The 25,625-nt window shown below is 41.0% G+C and overlaps 2 protein-coding genes across 3 annotated transcripts in view; one reads left to right on the forward strand and one right to left on the reverse strand.

Moving 5' to 3' along the window:
- Positions 1–17,021, forward strand: part of MTREX (Mtr4 exosome RNA helicase) — a 101,864-nt gene extending 84,843 nt beyond the window's left edge. The window contains exons 26-27 of the mRNA XM_005887381.3: positions 4,905–5,009; positions 6,356–17,021. Coding sequence (XP_005887443.1) covers positions 4,905–5,009; positions 6,356–6,408 — 158 coding nt within the window. The 3' untranslated portion in view covers positions 6,409–17,021. The remainder of the gene's footprint in view (positions 1–4,904; positions 5,010–6,355) is intronic.
- Positions 5,190–25,625, reverse strand: part of PLPP1 (phospholipid phosphatase 1) — a 105,583-nt gene continuing 85,147 nt past the window's right edge. For both annotated transcript variants that reach the window (XM_005887380.3, XM_005887379.3), the window contains exons 4-6: positions 18,245–18,302; positions 7,802–7,978; positions 5,190–6,999 (exon numbers count right to left, since the gene is read on the reverse strand). In XM_005887380.3, coding sequence (XP_005887442.2) covers positions 6,868–6,999; positions 7,802–7,978; positions 18,245–18,302 — 367 coding nt within the window. In that variant the 3' untranslated portion in view covers positions 5,190–6,867. The remainder of the gene's footprint in view (positions 7,000–7,801; positions 7,979–18,244; positions 18,303–25,625) is intronic.

Here is a 25,625-nt window from a genome sequence, read left to right on the forward strand (position 1 = left end):
GATCTTAGCTATGGACATGCGGGGGTCTTTGTTGAGTGGGGCGGGGGGATCTCTCATTGCAGCATATGGATTCTGAGTTGTGGCGCTGCGGCTCTGTAGTCGTGGCCCTGGGACTCAGTAGTCGTGGCGCTGGGGCTCGGTAGTCGTGGCGCTGGGGCTCGGTAGTCGTGGTGCTGGGGCTCAGTAGTCGTGGTGCTGGGGCTTTGTTATAACCCTGGGGCTCAGTAGTTGCAGCTCATGAACTTAGTTGCTCTACAGCATATGTGATCTTAGTTCCCCAACCAGGGATCCAACCATGTCCCTTGACTACAAGGGAAGTCCCCAAAGGGTGAATTTTATGCCATGTGAATTATTATCTAAGTGTGCATTCTTCCAGAATGGTGATATAAACCTAAGTATAAAAAATGGGTAGTGACGCTGGGGCACATGCTTTAAAGTGGTAGATTTTGTGTGTATTTTACTACAGTTTCATTACTATTAAGGATTCAGTTTTACTTTCCACTCTGGCAAAACCAGAAAAAAGGTTCGTAATAAACCATTTGGTTGTTAGTGTGTGTTTTTGTTTCTGGTCAGCTTCAGATAGCCTGGGAGGAAGGGTCATGGCCTTTTATCTCGGGTCTTACACTTAATCTAGGTGGTCATAATTGATGAGGCAGAAAGATTTCTAAAGCTGGGAGTAAGGAGAAGCCTTGGATTACGGAGAACTGTAGTAGGTAGGAAGTGTACTGGGAGATTCACCTCTTCCCAGGAGTCTTCATGAGTCTCCATCAGGAATAAATAGCCCTTATGCTGCATGCAGCTGTGAACGGTGTGTGTGCACACAAGGTGATTTCTTGACAAGACTGAGGCCGACTGCCACAGCCATTGTATATGCAACCCTGTGTCTCCTGGCCTCATTTCTTAATTGTTCTCATCTCATCTGAAACTGTCAGAACTCAGTTTTCCAGAAATTGAGTTGGCGTGAGCTATATCTGGCTATATCTGAAGTAAATATATATTTACTTCATATGTTTGGTCTCTGATAGCTTTTGCAGATTCTGGCTGTTAACATGCTGCTGCTGTTGCTGCTGTTAAGTCGCTTCAGTCGTGTCCGACTCTGTGTGGCCTCATAGACGGCAGCCCACCAGGCTCCTCCATCCCTGGGATTCTCCAGGCAAGAGTAAAGGAATGGAGTGCCATTGCCTTCTCCACTATTAACATGAGTTTCTCAATTTGCAGAAATACCTAAACAATACCAGGTTATCTATGTTTCCCGGGACACATTTGAATTCAGTCAAAACAATATTTGTGAGCACAGGCAGCTGATTGGCAGCCTGCACAGCAAACATTTATGAAGGGCTCCATTTCAGTTCCAAATGGCCTGCGGAATCCATTCTTTGCTTTTTGAAGTGCTGTATATTTACATTTTTAACTATTACCTAATTTTATTTTCTTCAAATAGAAGTGTTTGCAAAACACACATTTACTGTCTAGTTGCACGGGTAATCTGATGTTCTTTACGTTCTCCGTTCCAGCCCCCCGACCCTTTAGACACCCAGTGTTATTGCGATTGGATTTCCTCTTTCAATGCAAAGCAGTACTAGAGCTCAGCATTCTTTGCACTGAGAACAGAAATAACAAATAGAGCCAGCATTTATTGAGTTCCTATTGTATTACTGCCACTTACTAAGCACCCTGCATACATTATTTCATTCATTTCTCATAATAACCCCATTTAGGTTTAAGAATTATTATTATCTCCATTTTATAGGTGAGTAAACTTGAAGATTTTCACAGGTTAATAGAGAAGATTTGAAAGGAAAAGAGTGAATTCACTTTGTGAAACTGTTGAGTTTGAGGTGTCTGTAATATGTGTGGGTGATCAACTTTTTGTTGATCCAGTAATAGCATCTAGGTAGAATTAATAGCATTGTTTTGTTTTTGTAACAGCTGTTTTTTATAATTGTGGCCTAGAAGTGAGTAACTTTCACTTAAGTAAAAAATGTTACAGCAAAAATGAGTGACGTGCTAATGACTGAACTTCATGAAATAGTATCTTTAAAGCTAAAACTTAGGGTCCACAAATGATTATCCTGGTACAGAAATATCAGACCATCCAGAACCTTATGTTTGAATCAGGGCTGAAACAGACTCACCAGGGCTCCTATTGGCATTTGAATGAATGGTATTAGATTTGGGGGCAGTAGAGGAGCACTCTTCCTCCTGGGATGCAGGAGGTCAGGGATAGGCTCCTCACCTGCCCACAGGACTGCAGCCCTTGTTATTATGTTGCTTGTGCCTGCACAGGGGTGCCAGTAAAGGGCAGTAAGAGCTGAAACACACATCCAGGGGAAGAGATAAAAGTAGGTGCTGTCCATTTATCAAGTCATGAATTTACCAGTGGGTCTAGGGGATGCCACCTTCTGACCCCACAGTGGTTAGTGGCCAACCTGGCAGCTTCCTGTTCTTAGGGAATAGGCTAATACTCTTACCTGTATTTGTAAAGTGGTTGAAGGTCCGAGATTCTTCTTCCAGGAACTCAGCCTCACAGTTTAAAAGGGAAGCCATTGCTCTAAAGGGTGAACCTGAAAGTCATTAACCCCTCTAGGGTTTCTTGTTTGTTAAGATGGTGGTAGGATGTTGGAAGTAGCCAATGACATAGTCTCCTCCTACTTGGGAACATCTTTTGTGAAATCATTTTTGTTGTTGTTGTTAAAGGTTACTAGTAAAAGCAGCAGCAAGTCTGTTTTTCATTTGTTCAGTTAATTTTCAAAATCTTAATATAGCTTATTGGTGTTAGAATCAGTTGTCTCAGTAACAGAAAGTAAATGCCCAGGTAGGTATGCTTCCTCATTCTCTTGGAGACCTGCTATGAAGGGGCCCCACTACTGCTTAGAACTTCCCTTCTGAGCCACAGTTCTCTTTCTAGTCATGTAAAGAGAATTAGGATGCAACTGAGATTCTTGTGTTTCTGTCTGCCATTATATGTACCTCCAGGTGGATCAGTCTAGTAATTCATTCTCTAATCCTGTACTTCAGTAGCAGAGTTCTCCTGGACAAAAATTGTATCATTTGGTGTCTTCAGAAGCCATAGTCTGTAACCTCAGGATCACATTAAACTTTCCTAGTAATAGATGTAGCCCCAGCAGAGGAGGAGGAGATTGTTGTGCACCAGCTCGGTACCTGACACTTGGAACATTCTGCCTCATTTAGTTTATAGTGTTTCCCTAGCTCGATAATACAGTCCCTCAGGCAGTAGATGGCACATCTGAATCGTAATCCCTCGTCTTCCTCTCCAGAGACTGTGGTCTCTGGCTCTGAGGCTCGTCTTACAGGCGATTCCAGATCCTCACTGCTCTCCTTGCACACCTTCCTCACTTGTGCCAGCTTTGTGGATGATCACTTCTGCTTCAGAGGACAGGCAGGTGCCAGTAGGCTGTCTTAAGCTAGAAACTCATGTGCATATCTCTTGTCCCTTACTCTCTCCTCTTCAGAGGAAGTCGCTCTCGATTCCAGGGCCGCCTTCCACTCTTCTGCACCCTCTTCGTTTTGAATCCCATCCTTTCTGCTGCCACTTTGGTAGTTTGTATTTCTCATCCGCATCTTCTCCAGTTACCAGCATAACATACCGTGTTTAAGAGCAAGAGCTTTAGGAGTTAAATCTCCATTGTTTTTCTCCCTTGGGCACATTGGACCATAATGTGGAGGGCATTAAAAGGTAAAAAGAGCCCTGAACACAGTACAATGAGTGTTTTACAAGACACATGTTAATAAATTATTCCAGTGTTACAAGGCACTGGCACCCCATTCCAGTTCTCTTGCCTGGAAAATCACATGGATGGAGGAGCCTGGTGGGCTGCCGTCCATGGGGCCGCTAAGAGTCAGACACGACTGAGCAACTTCACTTTCACTTTTCACTTTGATGCATTGGAGAAGGAAATGGCAACCCACTCCAGTGTTCTTGCCTGGAGAATCCCAGGGACGGGGGAGCCTGGTGGGCTGCCGTCTATGGGGTCGCACAGAGTCAGACACGACTGAAGCGATGTAGCAGTAGCAGTGTTACAAGGAGTTAAATAAGAACCTGAAGTGTGAGGTCACAGCTTGCATACCAGAGAGAACTGATACTCCTCTGTATTTCAGGCATTAAAACTAAAATCCAAGAGTTTTCAACTTAGGTAGTACTTAGAAAAGAATCCGGAGGCTCCTTCTCGTGCAAGCCTGACAGAAGTGCAAGTGTGTTTACAACTTCACCTTTGATGCAAACACTTGTCTCGGGGAGTCAAATCCCAATGGGAAGGGACTGATCGCCTCTTCTATGCTTCATTGAGGATACACTGTGTGAGGAAATTATTGCTGAAAGAGCCTGTTTAAGGTCCAGAAGAATGATCGATTGCACCTTTAAAATGAAAATCTGCTTCTGTTATTCCCTTCCTTAAACATTCTCCATTGCGTTCTCTTCAGAGGGTAGTATCCAGAGGCCGTGGTAGGCCACGCCCAGGGCCCACCGTGGTCTGTTGGGCATTTCTGCATTGCCTTGGTGGTCTTGCCTTGTCACTGCCTGACAGTGACCTTATGCATAAAGGACCCAAATCATATGTCACCTTTGCTGCCCTTCATCCATGTTGTTCTGTCCTCTGTTCCCAGGGCATTTTGTGTACTTCTGTAAGAGCAAGTGTCAACACATTATAATAAATCCACGCCTCTCTCTACCATTAGGCAAAGACGGGAATTAAACTCTTCATCCTTGTGGCCTTCCTGGTGCCTAGCAGTCACTAATCAAGTTTACTACTGATTTACTGCAGTACAAGTTCCTCAGAGGACTGTTGGTTAATCATCCCATGTTCGCCTTCCTTGTGTCTTAACAAAAGTTCTGCTTTTCCTGATTATTTACACTTTACAAGTGATTTGTTTGTTTTTCTGTCCAGGCAGCATAATTCGTTGTATGAGGCGCCTGGAAGAACTACTTCGACAAATGTGTCAAGCAGCAAAAGCCATTGGAAACACTGAGCTGGAAAATAAATTTGCAGAAGGTCAGTATCCAGCCCATAAGGTTTTTCTAGTAATTTTTGCAAATCCTGTTGAGATTTGACCTCTTGACCACAACCTAGGAGAACATTTCCAGATATTCTTCACTGGATTGCCATGGCAGGCCACCTAGTAGCATTCAAAGAAAATATCAGTGTGTGTTGGAAACAGTTTGTAAATGAATATAGATAAAATCTCAAAATATTTATTGTGCACTTATTGTGTGCCAGGCATTGGTTTAAGCACCAGGGAATACAGCAGTGAACAAAAAAGACACAAACCCCTGCCTTCATGGTGCTCACATTCTAGTGCAGGGGGCGGACAGTAAACAAGTCAACAATTAAAATACATCAGGTAGTGATACAAACGAAGGAAGAGACAAGAGAATTGAGAGATGGATATGATGGCCTAGAGCCCCTCCATATATACTTGATGTACTGGAGCAACAGGCCCGTGTGGCTGGAGCACAGTGAACAGTGAATCGAACAGCAGGGGTTGGAAGAAGAAAAGAATGGTCCTGTAGGCCCTAGCACTCAGCTTTTTCCTCTGAGGTGATCGGAGGTTTTGAGCACAGGAGTGGCGTGCTCGGGCATGGGTTTCACCAGGCAGTTCTTGCTGGTGCATTGTAGGCAAGTCTGTAGATTAGCTCGGTGGAAGCAGGAAGACCAACTCGGGAAAGGCTGGCTACATCATGGCGGTAGTGCCGGCGAGGCACACGCGCTTGCGCATAACTTCACGCCATCTGTCTGCTGGCCGAGAAAAAGGACTGAAAGCACCAAGAATAGAGACACGGTGCTGCTCTGAGTTGGTTGACCACAATCAAACCTACTGATTTTGCTCTCTACTTAGTGTTCTAAGAAGTTTGCAGAAACTGGCTTACGTTATCAACATTGTTAAATAGAGCAGACCTATTGAATCACTGTGGGTTTAAGTCTAGTTTTGTAAACTTTCGAACAGTTTGTCCTGCCTTAGCCCAGAAAGAATTTCACATGGTAACTGAAATATAGTGCCTTCCATTGTAGGCTGAAAATTCATGCTTTGGGATAACTAACTTCTTTTGACAGCTTATTCTTTCCAAGTTTTTAAAAATAATTTTGGACACCCCTAGCCCCGCCACACATGGGGTACTGTAGAGTCAGGATTCATAAGAACAGGGGTCTGGTTTCGAAGTTTCCCGTTTCTCAGAGATGGCTATGAACTCCTCCTCTAGGTGTCTTTCAGACCAGCAAGGTTTTGTATTTTCCGAATTGCCTTCTCCCCAATTTAATGCGAATTGTTAAAAAACCCCAGTGGATGGGCATTACATTCTTTGTGGTCTTGAAAATTTACATCATATTTTCTTTTCCCTTAGGAATCACCAAAATCAAGAGAGATATTGTGTTTGCCGCCAGCCTCTACTTATAAACAGTCAGCTAAGGAATGTGGAATTATAAATTGTTCTCCACCTGTCTGATTACAATCAACTACAAATGCCTATAAGTATTGATTTGGTTTTCCCATCTCAAGACAGTTGTCCTGAAACATTTTAATATGTATTATATTTAAATCAAGCATCATTCTAAGAAAGCATATTACATACACATTTGTACATAAGCGTTACATTTTTTAATAAAACAATGTACAGGTGGGGCATTGTTTAGTGAAAGGCCGTTGAAATTTTTTAAAATGAACTTAGAGCTATTAGATAACCGTTGTGTTAACTGTAACTATATACACACAGGTAAAGTAGGCATCCAGGAGGTACAGTAGCAGCAGTCCCTTAAAGGCTTGTACACCGGGAAGAAAGACGCATCCTCTTGCCTTCTGGTTGCAATCATTTTTCTTTAGAAAGCAGGCCAGCTTCATCTGGGCACTGTGCCACCTTCAAGGCTGGTGACTGTTTCGATAGTGATTCCCCGTCGTCGGTGTTTCGTGTAGAGTTGTATGAGAATCCTCCTCTTTTCTTTCTTTAAAAGGAGAACTTCTCTTTTTGAAGAAATCTGATACATATACAGCCTATGTAGAACAGATAACATTTAGAATGGGGCAGAGTATCAAATGATAAAATTTTAAATAAGTTGAAAAACCATAACAAAAATTGCAATAAGCAGTGTTCAAAAAATAAAAGGATATGCATTACAGGGTAAAAGTTAAGGGTACTAATAAATTAGTGGCTGGGCTTCCCCGGTGGCTCAGTGGTAAAGAACCTGCCTGCAGAGCAAGAGATGCAGGTCCACTCTCTGGGTCAGGAAGGGCCCCTGAAGAAGGCAGTAGCTACTCACGCCACTATTCTTGCCTGGGAAATCCCATGGACAAGAAGAGCCTGGCAGGCTAGAGTCCATGGGGTCACAGAGAGACGGACACGACTCAGTGACTGAGCAGCAACAACAAATTAGCAGCTAACAGGCATTTTTGTTAAAGACATTCTGAGAGTTGCTTTGTTATGTCTTGGGCAAAAAGCTTCACTCTGCCAGCCAGCCCTTAATGAAAAAAAAAGTGTCGTTCTTCATGTAAATTATTTTCAATTTATACCAAAAAGAAAACTTTATACCCAGGGCTTTTTACTATTAAAAAGAAAAAAAAAAAACTTAGTAAATTTTTTTAATAACTTCTGCAGAAAGTAAATAACCTAGGTATTATTTCTTGTCTGTCCTAAAATGACTTTTAATAACATTGGGGTCCTTACCCAGTAGCAATTATTGAGCCACATTCTCTGCCTTAACATAGTTTTCTCATTTCTCATTGGAACCTTTTTTTCTACTTATTTGTCCAAGTGTTTGTCAATTTCAAGATGTAGGCTGCTACCATGGATACTTACAACTAATATTGCAACCAGAGCTCCTTGAATGAGTCCAGTTAACACATCACTCCAGTGGTGTTTGTAATCAGAAACTCGAGAAAGGCCCACATAAATGGATGCAGCAACAAGACCAAATTGCAGTGTAGGGCGTAAAAGTCTTGCCCAGTCTCCCTTCATTCTGGCTTGAAGGTAAAGCTAATAGAAAAGATAGGGGGAAAAAAAGTTTAGTATACCAACCGAAGACTATATTTTATATTAAATATCACATTTCTAAAAGATTGATGTTTTAAATGATAGCATTAAGTATTAATGATCATTAATCAGTGTTATATATGGAAGAAGGCTTCAGGCAAGCATTCTTGTACTCATGAATACCTAAAAATTAGTCCCAAAATAAAACGAAAATACACATTGCCCTAGTAACAGTTTACAAGAATTTATTACCTGTCTAGTGCTCTAGTTAGACCACTCTCCAAATTATAAACAAGGTAAGCGTCTCTGTGTGTATAACCTAGGACTTCAGGGGCTGCTCCTTCCCTTCCATTTTGAGTTACAGTGGTCATTAGTTCAGTCTTGGGATCAACTGCTACTGCTCTGAGCACAGGTTGCCTTACCCTGGGCCAGGCTACTGTATTTTCTGCCCAGCCTGTTTAGGAACTAAGTTTGCTTAATTCACCCAGACAATTTACTTGAGAGTTCCTCTAGCCTCAAATTATTTAACATGAGTGACTGAGACTAAATAAATATTCATAAGTAAATACAATAATCTGCCTAAGTAAATAATACAGTCTGTAGTTTAGTCCTGATCCAGTAAGAGTATTCTTTCAATAGCACCTGTACCCTTTAAAGTTCTAGGATTTTTCCATACACTATCAGACCTGAGAATCTCCCCTTTGCTGTGTCAGCCTGCCCTTGACTTTGGTGCATCCCCAAAGACTGTAATAAAGAGCAAATTTGGAATAGTTTCCTATGAACACCTTTCAGCAAATATGGTCTTTTCCCCCCCTAACTTCTATCTAATAATATAATTCTTAATATTCATTTTAAAAACTCTGTTCAATAATTTATGGCTTATCAGATCAGATCAGTCGCTCAGTCGTGTCCGACTCTTTGCGACCCCATGAATCACAGCACTTACTTAAATGCAGTCTGCAGAAAACAATTTATGTGGCTGTGCCCACTGACCCTGCCTATTTAAAGTAGATAGATAAGTCCATTCCTAGTTCTCTGGGCACTGCTGTGCATGTTCAGTTCTTAGCACCTGGCAAAGACACAGAGGTGGTCTAACTTTATCAAGTACTTTATAGTATAAACATCTAATCCTAAAAGAGCGTACCAGTTGTTTAACTGAGTTGAATTAATTAATAGGCTGAAGTGCTTTTGGCTTTCTGCAGAGCTCCTCTCCCCTTTTTGGTTTGCTGCTGTTGAAGCTATAAACAAGTACAGAGTAAGAGGCTTGTCTCAAGATTCTGGAGGTGGCTAGATACTTGGTTCTAGATGGGGCAAAGTTACTTAGCATGTGCTAGGCTGAAGCCAGTTAGGTACCACAGCCGTGCCAGATAAGATTCACCTCATTAGTTCTACCTGGAAATTTTTTGTTCATTTTAAGGAAAACAATTCTTTAACTAGGAGCCAAGTTTTATATGTTATTATCCGAAAGTTTAGTTGTCTCTCTTCTAGTTCCTGTTAAGCTATCTTTCCAGATGATGGTTAAAGGCATCAGCTATTTAGACTATAATGAGGAATTACAAATACTTGACACGAATGCAGACGTATTAGGGAGAACTGCACCCATCCCTGCTAGGAACATAGTTAAAAAACAACTCTCAAATGGACTTAGGGATTTATTTTATACTTCCAACATAAAGGAAACTCAGGACTTTCAAGGTTCTTCCTCAATTAGGATTCTAAAATCCCTCTGTTTCTTCCAAAGAATTCTGACTTTGACTTTAGGTAGCCCACACACATGTGTTAAGTAAGTATTATTTTGCCCCAATCTCTTACTCAACATCCCTGTGAAAATAACATTCGCTTATGGATCAATAACCAAACACACTGCAGTATACTCTAGGTGAGATCTTCCGCCTCTAAGTACCTAATTAAATAAGAGTCTGTGTTCATCTCTTCTGGGAACTAATGGCCATGGCTTGAGTAAAGGCTCTTGTTCCAGAACAATTCTCAGCTCTTGAGTGAGACTGGCTAATTGAATGGGCTTCCTGTTTGCCTGTTTTGTATCTCTGGGTCCAAGGCACTTGATGTAGCAAAAGCCAGGCACCACCTCTAGCCCTGCTCTTCCCTGTGAGGACTTTGGTTTCAGTAGACCCTCAAGAGGTAAACACACTGACTGTTGAAACTTGGGTCACCTGTTGACATGCCCTGAACTCCAGACCTTGACAACTGACCTCCTGTGTTGCCAGCCGAAAGTCTGTCCTACATAAGCAGGTCCAAGAAAGCGTACAATGCTGACTTTCTGGGGGCTCCACTTCCTAAGCCTTTCTCAGGTTCCACAGTGCAGATCTTTTAAGCTCCCACCCTCGAGAGGCACTAGAGATTCAGCTTCCTCCTACCACTCATTTAATGCTTTCCAAAATCTTTACCTCTTGCTTATTGTCTCCTTTTCCATTCTTTGACTTTGTGGATTTATATATCTTTTTCTATTCTACTCCTTGTCTTTTGACAGGGGAGAGGAAAGCATATATGTTCCTTTAAAAACAAGTCTCTATTCCTCCATCTTTCTCTGTCTCCGAGAAACTGAATATCTGATATATCTCAGCACTGCTGTATCAGAACTAGATAGGGGGACTGCTCATGCTTTAATGCCAGAGTTGAGAATAAAAAGGCTTTGTAACCTTTGTTGCCTTTGCAACCTCCACTCTTCCCCTTCTCCCTACACACGCATATGTTAATCACATATGTACTACAAGAAGGAAAGCATTCAATTGCTTATATCTTAAGATTTAGAACTTCCAGAACTCCATATCCAGTGCTGTGTATGGTACCAGACTGGCTGGCTCAGTGGCAGCATCTACAATTTTCAAATTTCCCCACTGGGGGAAACTGCCAATCCACAGACAAACCGAAGGGCACCACATAGCCCTGACTGTGAGAGGGCACACAGTATGACCTGCAGCAGACTTGGCCCGGAAATCTGCTGGGCTGCATCTGCTCTTGGGTTTATTTATGAAGGAACTGTTTAGTTTTCACAAGTTGTAGAAACGGTACCTAACAGATACATGATGGGCTGCTGGCAAACAAAAGCTATGGTTAGACAAGAACGAGCCATTTAATAGAAAATGGAGAAGAGTGGCAGCCACACTGCAAAAAACCAGGTGGCCAGGGAGACAAGTGGAAATTCAGCTTTCTGGTGAAGTAGAAAGGTCACAACTAGAAATAAAAGACAAGCTTCTGGCAGGACAAAAGCAACCTGCAGCACTTCACTAAGGTGCTCCCCAGAAGCAGAGGCTTCACACTGTGATACTGCAGCTTCAGGAAGCCCCATGGCAGGACAGCAGAGGGACAGAGGATGAAACATGCAGCTACCAGTTCTGTCAGCAGAGCAACCCACAAAACTCCAGACAGCAAAGGAAGACTTGTTGACATAAAAAGGCAGGCTGAAAACAGGGACTACCTGGAGAAGGAGATGGTGTCCACTCCACTCTTGCCTGGAAAATCCCATGGAGAGGAGCCTGGAGGGCTACAGTCCATGGCCATGAAGAATTGGAAACGATTTCGCAGCTAAACAACAACAACAAAACCTTGTTTTCTTTGGAATCCTAGCTCTAATAATCAGAATTAAACCTGCTGTCATGCTTTCTGTGGCAGGTTGATACCCTACTACTGCTGTCATCAGTGGTATTTCTGATGCTGTTTTTCTTAAGTGACATGTTGAAACAAATAGCAGTCAAAGTTCCCTGGTGAAATGCTTTTGGGTCAAGATTTGGTCAGATCTTTGTTCTGGGCTCCAGGTGACTTCCCTGATGGCTCAGTTGGTAAAGAATCTGCAATGCAGGAGACACAAGAGATGGGGTTCCATCCCTGAGTTGGGAAGATCCCCTGGAGAAGGAAATGGCAACCTAGTATTTTTGCCTGGGAAATCTCATGGGCAGAGGAGCCTGGCAGACTGCAGTCCGTGGAGTCGGAAGGATCAGACACAATTTGGCAACTAGCCCACCACAAGCACCACCAGGTGGCTAAGGAATGTAGGCAGGATCCCTTCCCACAACCGGTCAGCAGCCCCACTGTGTGAGCTGGTTACAACTGTCTTGGGGGGACTTCCCTGGTGGTCCAGTGGCTAAGACGGAGTCAGTCAAGAGCTCAGAGCCAATCTGGTACAGCCACTGCGTGTGCAGAGCCTAGTTCAGTCAGCAGAAACTAGTTAGAAGAGACCTTATGACTCGACCAGTATCCTCCATTAAAGGATCTAGTTATACAATCTCATTTTAAAAATTCAATTAAACTGCTGAATAAGGTATTTTTTGAAGCCGGTTTGTTTCTGCCTTTCCTCAATTGACTGTAACATGTAACTCCTAAATGCTGTTGCCTCATAAAGTCTCTTACTACAGGCACATCTGTATTAAGCCATACCTGGAGATGTGGCTTTGGTTTCAGACCACTGCAATAAAGTGAATATCATAGTAGCGCAAGTCTCATGAATTTTCTGGTTTCCCAGTGTATATACAAGTTATGTTTACACTATGCTGTATAGTCCATTAATGTGCAGTGGCATTTTGTCTAAAAAAAAGTACATACCTTAATTTAAAAATATATTATTACTAAAAACTAACAATCATCTGAGCCTTCAAGTAAGTTGCAATTCTTTTGCAACACTAATATGAAAGACCACAAATGACCATAACAAATAGAACAGTAATGAAAAAGTCTGAAATATTTTGAGAATTACCAAAATGTGACACAGAGACACAAAGTGAGCAAATGCTGTTGGAAAAATGGCTCCAATAGACTTCCCTGCAGGGTTGCCAGAAACCTTCAATTTACATGATAAAGTGAAGCACAATAAAACGAGGTATTCCTATATTTTACTCTTAAAATAAGAGGGTCCCTCCACCCAAATTTCAACTAGAGTCAAGGGATTATTTTCACATTTTTAAACAGTTATTTGAAATGTGATCATATGGACCACAGTCTTGTCTAACTCAATGAAACTATGAGCCATGCTGGGTAGGGCCACCCAAGATGGATGGATCATGGTGGAGAGTTCTGAGAAAACGTGGTCCACTGGAGCAGGGAACAGCAAACCACCTCAGTATTCTTGCCTTGAGAACCCGACGAACAGTATGAAAGGTTAAGAAGCAACAGTTAGAACTGGACGTGGAACAACAGACTGGTTCCAAATTGGGAAAGGAATACATCAACGGTGTATATTGTCACCCTGCTTATTTAACTTATATGCAGAGTACATCATGCGAAATGCCGGGCTGGAAGAAGCACAAGCTGGAATCAAGATTGCCAGGAGAAATACCAATAACCTCTGATACAGGTAACACCACCCTTATGGCAGAAAGAGAAGAAGAACTAAAGAGCCTCTTGAAAGTAAGACAGGAGAGTAAAAAGCTGGTTAAAAACTCAACATTGAAAAAACTAAGATCATGGCCTCTGGTCCCATTACTTCATGGCGAATAGATGGGGAAACAATGGAAACAAAGACAATTTTTAGGGGCTCCAAAATCACTGCAGATGGTGATTGCACCCATGAAATTAAAAGATGCTTGTTCCTTGGGGGAAAAGTTATGACCAACCTAGACAGCATATTAAAAAGCAGGGACATTTACTTTGCCAACAAAGGTCTGTCTAGTCAAAGCTACAGTTTTTCCAGTAGTCATATATGGATGTGAGAGTTGGACTATAAAGAAAGCTGAGCACCGAAGAACTGATGCTTTTGAATTGGGGTGTTGGAGAAGACTCCTGCGAGTCCTTTGGACTGCAAGGAGATCTAATCAGTCCACCCTAAAGGAGATCAGTCCTGAATATTCATTGGAAGGCCTGATGCTGAAGCTGAAACCCCCAATACTTTGGCCACCTGACGCAAAGAACTGACTCATTTGAAAAGACCCTGATGCTGGGAAAGATTGAAGGCAGGAGGAGAAAGGATGACAGAAGATGAGATGGTTGGATGGCATCAACGACTCGATGGACATGGGTTTGGGCAAGCTCCAGGAGTTGGTGATGGACAGGGAGGCCTGGCGTGCTTCTGCCCATTGGGTGGCAAAGAGTCAGACACAACTGAGTGACTGAACTGACTGATTTGGAAAAAAAAAAAAAAAAAAAATGCAGCTGAGATTGCACCTGGTTTACAGAGCCTAAATATTACATGACCTATAACAAAATATTTGCCAACCCCTGAACTAGACTAACAACAGCGTGCTCAACACAAGAAATACACCTTGGCCTAAGACCATGCCAAGTACACTGTTGTTCCACCTTCATGTGATGAGAGACCTGGCCAGAAGAGCACTGAAAGGCATGCCTTAGTTTTCTTTAGGATTCACAAAATTCCTAAAGTTAAACCTCAAATCCCTCCTTAAATTGGACGGGTAAGCACTACCTGAGCACAGCGGGGGGCAAGGCCCAGATGTGAGGCATTCTGACAGGGAGGGAAACCAAGCTGAAACATAACACACTGAGAGGTACTTCGGTTCCCACTGGAGTAATTTATACAGAAAGTTCATAACAGCAGTGATATAAATAACCGTAGTAATTTACAAACAAACTTCTATAACAGCAGTGATATAAGCAATCTAGGGTGACAGTCTCCCTATGACAGTGCTGGGGAAAACTATATTCCTTACTGTACTGAAAAAAGTACGGTTTCAGCCCATGCCTGTTTTCCTGAACAATCAAGTAAATTTGGAATCTGGCATTTGGCAAAAGTCAAGGGAAGTTAGAGTCAATTGCACATCAATTGACTATATGGAAAGAAGCCCTGCCCTTTGCTCCTACCAACCTAGGTGTTTTTCAGGGAGCTAACTCCTAGCACTGTAGGGTGTGCTGGAGAAGAACGATGGTCAGGTATTTTAAGGGACATTTTTAACTAGAAGTTAATTTCTGGGTATCAGGAATTGACAGGGAAGTTTTGGCTATCAAAGACTATCCTCAGGATTTAAATGACTACATCTTCCAAATCTGGGACTGACCCATGATGCCAAGATGCCTAGGAGAACAAGATGAGTCATTGCCTAAGGAATGTGTGTGTGGCAGGGGGCAGGAGGGTAGGTAGTGGTTAAGTGATGTATATAAATATGAAAGCTGGAAAGCAAGGAGACATCCATGTATTCAGGGGCTGAAATAAAAGCTAGAGCCTACATCTACATCAAGTCAGTATTTCCACTGCTCAGAGTCGGTGAAACCCGTGCGTGGCTGCTGTAGCCTGCCTGCTTCTCCAGAGTTCTTGGTCTATGATAGAATTTGTTGTTGCATTATACCTGTAAATCTAAATGGCTCATACAGATCCAATTACCAAACTAGAGTTGAGGTAATTTGCCCTCTGCTGTTGCTGCTGCTGCTGCTAAGTCCATTCAGTCGTGTCCGACTCTGTGCAACCCCATAGACGGCAGCCCACCAGCCTCCCCTGTCCCAGGGGATTCTCCGGGCAAGAACACTGGAGTGGGTTGCCATTTCCTTCTCCAATGCGTGAAAGTGAAGTCGCTCAGTCGTGTCAGACTCTTTGCGACCCCATGGACTGCAGCCTACCAGGCTCCTCCGTCCATGGGATTTTCCAGGCAAGAGTACTGGAGTGGGGTGCCATTGCCTTCTCCGAATTTGCACTCTGCATATATCTTTATTTGCCTCTTCGTTTGTTCCTGAGTGTCCACAGGGAAGGCTAGCCATCAAGGCCCTCTCTAGTTTTATCCTCCATACATTAATTTCATATTTCACAAAAAAAGCTCATTAAATGTTTCTGTTTGAGCAAATATTCAGATATTTTAAGGTCAAAGGAGCAAAGAAGAGCAAAAATAATTTTAAGGTCTAGAGTATGATACATCTGAGAATATTCTTTGAAATTAAAGACTGGGTTGAAGTTACATGTTACATCTTACTTTCAGAGATCTGTATCACCTGACCTTCAAAATAACTGGACTAGGGTTCAGCTCAAGAAATCAACAAAGCAAGGGAGCCTGATTAACAAGAGATTCCCAGAGAGCTTATAGACCTTAGCAGCTCCTCCCAAGGCCCCTATTTCCCCATTTGTGAAAGGGGTGGCAGTCATCCCTCTTCTGTGTCATGGCGGCTATCAGAAAGACAAAACAGAGTAGTGTAAAAGCAAATCATCTTCAGTATCAACCAACCTCAGATTCTTAGGTCTCTCTCATGAAGAAGGACTTAAAGATAATGACACACGAATGAGTAACAAACCACAAAAGCAGCCCTGGTGGGGTCTGGCGCTGGGGCATACAAACATTCAAAAGCCAGTCACTGTAGTCACAAACTTTGCTTTAGGGAAAGTTCTCAGGATATGTTAATAGCTCCAGCCTTTCCCTTCTCCCCTGGTCCCACGCCCTATTTAAAAAGAGAGAGAAAAAAAAAATGGTGGCTCCCTTTAGGAAAAATGGTAGCTTTTCCTAGTAAGATAAATGAACTGAACAGTATTTGTTGTTACTACCATCAAATAGCTCTTCCCTGATAGCTCAGTTGGTAAAGAATCTGCCTACAATGCAAGAGACCCTGGTTCGATTCCTGGATTGGGAAGATCCCCTGGAAAAGGGATAGGCTACCCACTCCAATATTCTTGGGCTTCCCTTGTGGCTCAGCTGGTAAAGAATCTGCCTGCAGTGCTGGAAGGTTGGGTTCAATCCCTGGGTTGGGAAGATCCCCTGGAGAAGGGAAAGGCTACCCACTCCAGGGGCCTAAAGAATTCCATGGACTGAACAGTCCATGGGGTCACAAAGGGTCGGACATGACTGAGCAACTTTCACTTTCGCCATCAAGTAAGTCACATTTCCCATGGCACAATTTCAAAAACATTTGGGTATTTTTTAAAAAGGAAGTTCTGAATTTTGTTGAATTGCTACAGTTTCTTCTTCACAAAATTAACACATGAGGAAAGCCTTGCAATTTCCAGAGATGTTGAAGAAGCCAAAAATTAGCGTTATTGAAAAGGTTTTGAAGTTGTAGATTTGAATTTTATGTAACACATCTGTAATTTTTACATGTTATAAATTTTATGCTTTTAATTTCTGGAGTTTGTTTTTTTCAAATAAAAGTAAGATTCTGGTAAAACTGATACTAAATTCTTCCTAAATGAAACCAACCAACTTCCAGCGGGGAATCTTAACAATACACATCATGAATCTTTCCACATCATAGATTTAATTATTATACAGTACTTGTGATCTTAGGGGAAAGGGTAACTGAAAACAGCCAGACAACAGCAAATTTACACAGCACAACTATATAAAAGTCCACTTACAAAGAAAAATTACAGCTGATCTGTAAGGATAGAGATCTCCTTTTCCCACCAAATTTTGATAATTTTATACATAAAGAGACAGAGGATTGATAAAAATAAGTCAGTTAAATTGACCTTTGAAAACCCCTTGTAGTGCCCTAAAGCCTGGTCTTCCACTAATTGCTCTCGATACACATTCATCTCTAGTTTTATATGCAAAATATGGGTGCCAGTCTTCTCTAACTCTTCACTGCTGACTTTGTATAATACAAGTGCAACTAAAATTGCTCCTGCAGGCTGTACTGATGACAAGCTCCTGAAGCTGAAACCTTTCTAGTCCATGGAAAGCAGTCTGGGCAATGTTTCCCCAAGTGGAAGGAAAATAAGACTTGCTCAGATGAGAGCAACAGAGCTGCCATCACATCCAATAATCACAATTCCTCACCCCAGCAGCCCCCCATGCAGGGAAAGCCAGGCCACTCAGCACCCACACTGTGCAAATGAGGCCAGGACTCCGGCTCAGGGAGAGGCTACAAGGAGCAGCAGCACCACCTTGGCTTGGATTTCAGAGCAGTGACCTGCTGAGATGACACAGGAGCTGTCTGTATATTCCAGAAAACCTCTTCAGAAAACATGGCCCAGAGTAAGGGGACATGTCACCTCATTCTTAGCACCAGACTTGCAGACCTGATGATCTGTTTAGGATTCTACCACTGTCAGAAAAGTGACAAGTAGCTTTGACCACTTGTCTGCTTCAAGAGTAAAGATTCCCTCTTATCCTGAAGGTTGCCAATTTGCAGCTTGCTATACAATGCACCTGTCTGCTTCTTCTAGATGAAGGACAAAGTCATTTCAAACAATTTTAACTGGCCTTGGCAGAGTACAGGCAGCCATCCATTCCTCTTCTGAACTTAGTGCAACAAGCAGTGGCTTCCAGTTGACTTGGGCAGTTAGGCCAATGAGAATGTCAGAGGCATTCGCACAGGAGAAAACACCAAACCCGAATATATGAAGTGCCCGCACACATAACCCACCACCAACAGACCCAAAGTACTTACTGCCACGAACATCATGCAGTACATGGAGAATGAAGAGTGGCCCGAATAAAAGGAGAGTCTAGAAGAGAAAGAAGAGAAACATTAATCTTTCCTCCTAGAGACCGAGAATATTTTTTATTTCATAAATCTCACTTTCCCATTGTATATAGCTCCCTCCCCTTACCTTTGAGGGTGGGGCGGGAGGACAGTTAAACAGGAACTTTAAATGAGTCCTAGGAGGGTCTTGTGTGGATCACAATAAAATGTGGAAAATTCTGAAAGATGGGAATACCGGACCACCTGACCTACCTCTTGAGAAACCTGTATGCAGGTCAGGAAGCAACAGTTAGAACTGGACATGGAACAACAGACTGGTTCCAAATAGGAAAAGGAGTACGTCAAGGCTGTATATTGTCACCCTGCTTATTTAACTTCTATGCAGAATACATCATGAGAAATGCTGGGCTGGAAGAAGCACAAGCTGGAATCAAGATTGCCAGGAGAAATACCAATAACCTCAGATATGCAGATGACACCACCCTTATGGCAGAAAGTGAAGAGGAACTAAAAAGCCTCTTGATGAAAGTGAAAGAGGAGAGTGAAAAAGTTGGCTTAAAGCTCAACATTCAGAAAACGAAGATCATGGCATCTGGCCCCATCACTTCATGGGAAATAAATGGGGAAACAGTGGGAACAGTGTCAGACTTTATTTTTCTGGGCTCCAAAATCACTGCAGATGGTGACTGCAGCCATGAAATTAAAAGACGCTTACTCCTTGGAAGGATAGTTATGACCAACCTAGATAGCATATTCAAAAGCAGAGACATTACTTTGCCAACAAAGGTCCATCTAGTCAAGGCTATAGTTTTTCCAGTAGTCATGTATGGATGTGAGAGTTGGACTGTGAAGAAAGCTGATTGCCAAAGAATTGATGCTTTTGAACTGTGGTATTGGAGAAGACTCTTGAGAGTCCCTTGGACTGCAAGGAGATCCAACCAGTCCATTCTAGAGGAGATCAGTCCTGGGATTTCTTTGGAAGGAATGATGCTAAAGCTGAAACTCCAGTACTTTGGCCACCTCATGTGAAGAGTTGACTCATTGGAAAAGACTCTGATGCTGGGAGGGATTGGGGGCAGGAGGAGAAGGGGACGACAGAGGATGAGATGGCTGGATGGCATCACCAACTTGATAATCGTGAGTTTGAGTGAACTCTGGGAGTTGGTGATGGACAGGGAGGCCTGGCGTGCTGCGATTCATGGCGTCGCAAAGAGTCAGACACGACTGAGACTGAGCGACTGAACTGAACTGAGGAGGGTCTGAGGTCTGATTGCTACACGGTATCATTTTATTGATACTTTCAGGACGGGTAGTGAGTCACTGACAAATTTGCCAAGCCATTTCTAAAGGAAAACGTGACAAGCTATACCAGCATAAATGGCCTGAGTTTCTCACATAAAAACTTACATGACCATAATTTAAGTTTTATTTTCCACTTGAAGGGTGTGTCCCTGAATAGCAGTAATAAATACTTTCTTTGGAACACTCACAAGTTGAGTACTTTAAAAAATAATAATTTTAAAGTGATATTTTAGCATCTTGCCTTAGATTTCCCACAAGATTAAATGCTTTTGCTTGACATTTATTTTTAAATTGTGCACTGATAGTCCTGTACCAGATTAACCATGTCTTTCAACATTATATTCTATAAACATCTAGATATCATCTTTCTACCTAAAAATGACAGAATGCTTACAAAATTTAATTTTATTGCACTTAAGAATAAAATCACAAGGAACAGGTTCTGAAGTATTTTACTTATTATGCCCTACTTGGTTCAAAAGGAATTTGTTTCCCCCAATACATAAAGGAGAAAAGACTCCTAAAACACATGCCAACTAAGATTTATGTAATCAAACTTGATAATTATTCTGGGTTTAATATACATAAAACAAAGAATATAAATCACTTTTAGCCTTCCCAACCACTTGGCTGTCAAGAGATCAATTTTCATATTTCATATAAAACTAATTGGTTAAGTCCCTAGGAGATACAGCATCTTATTATGTCCATAATTCACAAATGAACAAATAATTATATGGGCACTTTAATAAAATCCAAAGAGTAGTCAAAATGTAGACTCTGTTCATCATAGTGACCTCAGCTGAAATTCTGTCCCTGGTCTAAGAACCTGCTTTGTTCTTGAGGTTTTAACCAATCTTAGACTCACTTTAATATAGCCAATCTGATGAAATTACATACATACATTAACAATTTAAGCTAGTTCTCCATCAAAGTTTAGGAAAGACTTTTCAAAAAGAAAATTTACAGAGATAAGAATATATTCTGAAATGCAGCTGTTTTCATCAGCTCTGTGGCCTGGTCTACTAAACAATGAGCAAGTAGATTAGTCTTGACTATGTAACTTACTGTGAATGGGATTCTATTTCAAATGGCAAATTTAAGATGATTTTTTTCCTATATATGTCAGCCAGGTCATCCCTTTCTCCTGGGAGAGCTCATTAAACTTGGTCTAAACCTCAATATCATAGCCTTAAGAGCGTTCATTCACAGCCATCCCCCCACCCCGCGCCCACAGGGTCTGAGCTCCTACTCCTCAATTCACCACTCTTCCATCTCTGTATTTCAACAATGACATCAGTGTTCAGCCTTATAAAATGCAAAGACAACCAAATCCAGCTTTTATCAGTCATCAGAAGCAATCAACTCACACAAGGTGCTTCTTAATTTTTTAATGGAATTTACTAACTATTCTGGGGCTCATGGGAAGACTAACTCACAAACAACCTCCTAATCATCTCACGGCTCTTCCCCTACCACCTGACTTTCTTCCTCTCTTCTTCCTAAGTCACAAAACAATTACAACTTTGGTTATGCTTTCAGTTTGAAAATTTTTTGCGTTTGCATTACGCTTGAATGATGATACCTAACTACAGAATATCTAGGCTGATGACTTTTTTTCCTTATCACTTTGAGTATATCATACTATCTTCTGGCTTCTACTTTTGCTTTAAAATATGAGCTGCCTTTCTGGGTTATGTGTCTTTTCTCTGTAATTGCTTCCTCTACTGCCAAAGTCTTCAACATTCTGCAGTTTTGCTATCATGTTTATAAGTATGAATTTCCTTTGATTTACCTGATTTAGTATTCGTTGGCTTCCTATGTCTGAGGATTTGTACACGTCACCAATTCTAGATCAGTCTCAGTTATTACACCTTTGAATTATGTATCCTCCATCCTATTTTCCAAGATTGCGATTCAACATCTTAGACATTTCCATTCTGTCCCTCCATATCTCTTAAACTTTTCTATTTTTAATCTTGGTCTCTTCAGGTTTATCTTCCCTCCCTTTACTGTGTCTAGTCTGTTTAATCTGTTTTTTCATTCAAATTACTATGTGTGTATCATTTATAGGTCTTTTTGGATCATCTGCAAATCTGGTGAATTTTGGTTCTCATCATCCTGCATCATATTCTCAATCTTACTTGCTCCTATACAGCAGATATGTTGATTTATTTCCTATAGAGTAATTCTAGTATCTGAATCTTTGAGATAAACTCTAATACAGTTTGTTTATATAGTTTGTTTTTCTGCTGACTCTCATATTAGATAAGAGCTCATATTCTTGGGACTCTCAATCTGAGGACTCTTTAAAGTATTGGTTGAAAGAGCATTCTTCCAGATATATGTGTTCTCCTCTGCTAGATTCACTATCAGTCCACTTCAATTTTTTTCTCTAAGCCACACAGATAGTACGAATTCTGACTCCAGAAGAGTATGAGTGTGGTATTATGGTTAAGGATTCTTCTTGATGGGTTTCTTCTGGGGGGATGTTTCCCTTTGGGAATCCTTATATTATCCACAGTATATTATATTATATATAATCCTTATATTATCTGTCTTTCTTCACTGCTCAGCCTTTATCTCCTGTGCCATGTTCAGAGACTGTCACAATTCAGGCTTTAGGTGACCAGGAATTGGCAAGTACTTTCAGAGCACACTTCACATCTATAGCATTAACTGACTCCAGCCTTATAAAAATTCCTTTACTCTTCCACCAGCTCAGCTATTTATTTAAAAGATTTCTATGTGTTTTAAATTTATATATTTTTAGTATATAAAGCAAACACGTGCATATGTATACTGTGACATATCATCTACATGTTTAGTGGAGGGCTTCCCGGGTGGCACTAGTGTTAAAGAATCCACTTGCAAAGCAGGAGACACAAGAGACGTAGGTTTGATCCCTGGGTTGGGAATATCCCCTAGAAGAGGAAATGGCAACCCACTCCAGTATTCTTGCCTGGAAAATCCCATGGACAGAGAAGCCTGGTGGACTACAGGCGGCCACAAAGAACTGGACATGACTGAACACATGCATGTGTTTAGTTGAGTTGTATCAGTAAGCATTTCTAATCCTACATGTTGCCAGAAATAGAAGCAATCTTTTTTAAAATCTTTGTTTTTAAAACAAGACTTAGAACTAATAAAATGTTATCTAAAATAAACTGCTCTACTAGGAGAGACAACAGTTTGGCAACAGTTTGTTTTAATTTATAAACATTATAAAATTTAATTTACAAAATTAAATTATATCATTAATATAATTATTTATTAATAATAGTGATGTTATATTAATATTAATTATATATTAATATAAATATAATTAATGTTAATTTAATTTCTAAAAATTAATTTATTTGTTTTTAATTATAAAGTGGCCAGCATTCACAGAAGTTGCCAATTATTACTATTCTACCAGTTCACTGAGTATGCCAAAGTGACTCCATTGCAAATTAGGAGAACTTCCTTTTTTCTCCAAAAATCATCCTGAAATCAATTCCTAAAGCATTCGAAAGATGAAAAATTCTCAAAGACTGTTAATGGTTACAAGCCATTGAGTACCATCTATGTTCAGGTACTTATTAATACACAGTATTTCCACTCTACAAAAACACCAATAACAGGAACTATCAAACTATTTTACACACAGAGAAAACTGAACCTACCAGAAGTTCAACAACTAACTCAAAAGTCATATCACTTTGAGATTTAAATCTGAATCTTCCCAACTCTTTCCCACCATGCCATGATTCCACTCCCGTAAATGGCAGGCAAGCCAGCAGCAGCATTAATCCTGCCATCTCCAGGCAGTGAGCACCCATCAGAAGAAACAGGACTCCCTGCTTATACAAGGCAACACGTGTGAAGTAAAGTGACACTTACATGATCTGTGATAAAATAAATATTGTTTATGTGTAAATAATCATCTTAAGCAAATACTAATGTGTGCTTTGTATGTTCTAAAGCTCAAATAAAAGTAAGTCAAATTGCAAAATGAGGCATTTTCTCCAAATAGTATTTCCTGATTATACAGTTTACATAACAGCATATTATGGACATGCTTAGCTTGAAGGACATGTTAAATTTCCCTTCAGTGATAACCTTTAAACATGGACTGATCCTGTAAAACAGTTAAGCTATGTCCCAACCAACTACACATAGAAGGAATGGACTCTTAATGACCAATTTCCCCAGTATTTTATTTCTAAAGGGTTTTTTCCAACCAGTAACTTTTAATAAATGCTTAAGCAATGAGATATCAAGTTATTATCTTAAAAAAATTCACACCTAAGATACTTTGCCATTCAAGTGGGTTATGAAGGTAAAATGAGTACTTTTATATTGAATTGAAAAAGCTCACACTTGTTGGAGAGGGGTCTGGCAACATCTATCTAAATGTATCTATCTATATATAAAAGCAGCATATTTCTTGACTCAGTAATTCTACCTCAAGGCATCGCGGCATCCTAGAGAAACAGCAGGAGCACAAAGATGTCTGCTACAACACTGCTGGCGACTCAAGGACCCAAGAGAACAATCCTATCACTAATTTTCTGAACACAGATCAGCTAAAAAGTAACTATGTAAACCAACAAGAGTATTTTAAAGGGTCATTTATGTAAACCACATAAAACTGTATTTCACATTTAATATAAAACTACACAGAAAATGACAGAAAGGATACACAAACTGTTAACAGTGGCTCTGGGGAAAGTTATCACATGGAGACTGAAAAACAAAACCTTTTCTATTTTACAGTACACAACCTGTTATTATACGGATAACATATATATGAAAAATATTTTTCAATGGTAATCAAAGTATCTTCGATGTGTATGCTATAAATTTCCTACAAACCTCTTCCCCACTACACACCCCCCCACCCCCAAACTCCTCTTCCTGATTAACAGTTTCCCTGAGAGCTGCTCTGCCAAGTGAGCTACTACTTGGAGAACAAAAGCGATCAGACTGTCCTACAGAGTATCTCTCCTCTAAAGTGTACAAAGACAAGGATAAAAGTAATAAATGGTGAAGGAACACAGATGATCCCAACCAAACTTATTTTAAATAAAATACAACAAAAACTAATGTTAATTCATCTTATATCCTTGAAGCACCCAGATTGATAACTTATTTCATGAGCAGTGAAAACCCTGTCATACATTCTTTGAATTATTTTTACAATGATTTTAATATATTTCTATATAAAGCTGTTGCTACATTATATGGAGTCAGTTTTAGCCAAGCCACTTTATGCATAAAAGTGATAGGCCTATCTGACATAAGTCACATGTGACTATTCAATTTTACTCAGTATTAAAGCATCAAATTGGAGAAGGCAATGGCACCCCACTCCAGTACTCTTGCCTGGAAAATCCCATGGATGGAGGAGCCTGGTAGGCTGCAATCCATGGGCTTGCTGAGAGTCGGACACGACTGAGCGACTTCACTTTCACTTTTCACTATCATGCATTGGAGAAGGAAATGGCAACCCACTCCAGTGTTTTTGCCTGGAGAATCCCAGGGACGGGGGAGCCTGGTGGGCTGCCATCTATGGGGTCGCACAGAGTCAGACACAACTGAAGCGACTTAGCAACAGCAGCAGCAAAGCATCAAATACCACTGCCCAGCCACTAGCATCAGTTAATCATATACTGAACAATCAATATTATATCATGAACCTTAAAGGAGAGAAACTAGCAGGACCATGGAAAATGAAAAAGAGGGAGGAAAAAAGTAGGACACAATTGGTACACGTATAGGGTATTTTTAACTCTTGATTTAATGAACCATTTGATGACTAAAAACAAACAATCATGTGTCATGTGTTTAGGGAAGAATACTGCAAAAAGCAGGAGTCTGGACAGTAGGAAGTGGCTAAGAACCTCCAAGATAAAGGAATGCAGAACTGTGTGTGTCTTGAAAGTCAGATGATCGCAAGAGGTTCCAAACTCTCAGCAGGGAAATTGTGTGACTCAAGCAACACGAGGAGAGAGCAGGTGTGACAGAGGGCAAAACATGCATAGCTATACTAACTAGG

Source organism: Bos mutus, chromosome 20 (assembly GCF_027580195.1).
Source record: "Bos mutus isolate GX-2022 chromosome 20, NWIPB_WYAK_1.1, whole genome shotgun sequence".
In the NCBI taxonomy this organism is placed as follows: domain Eukaryota; kingdom Metazoa; phylum Chordata; class Mammalia; order Artiodactyla; family Bovidae; genus Bos; species Bos mutus.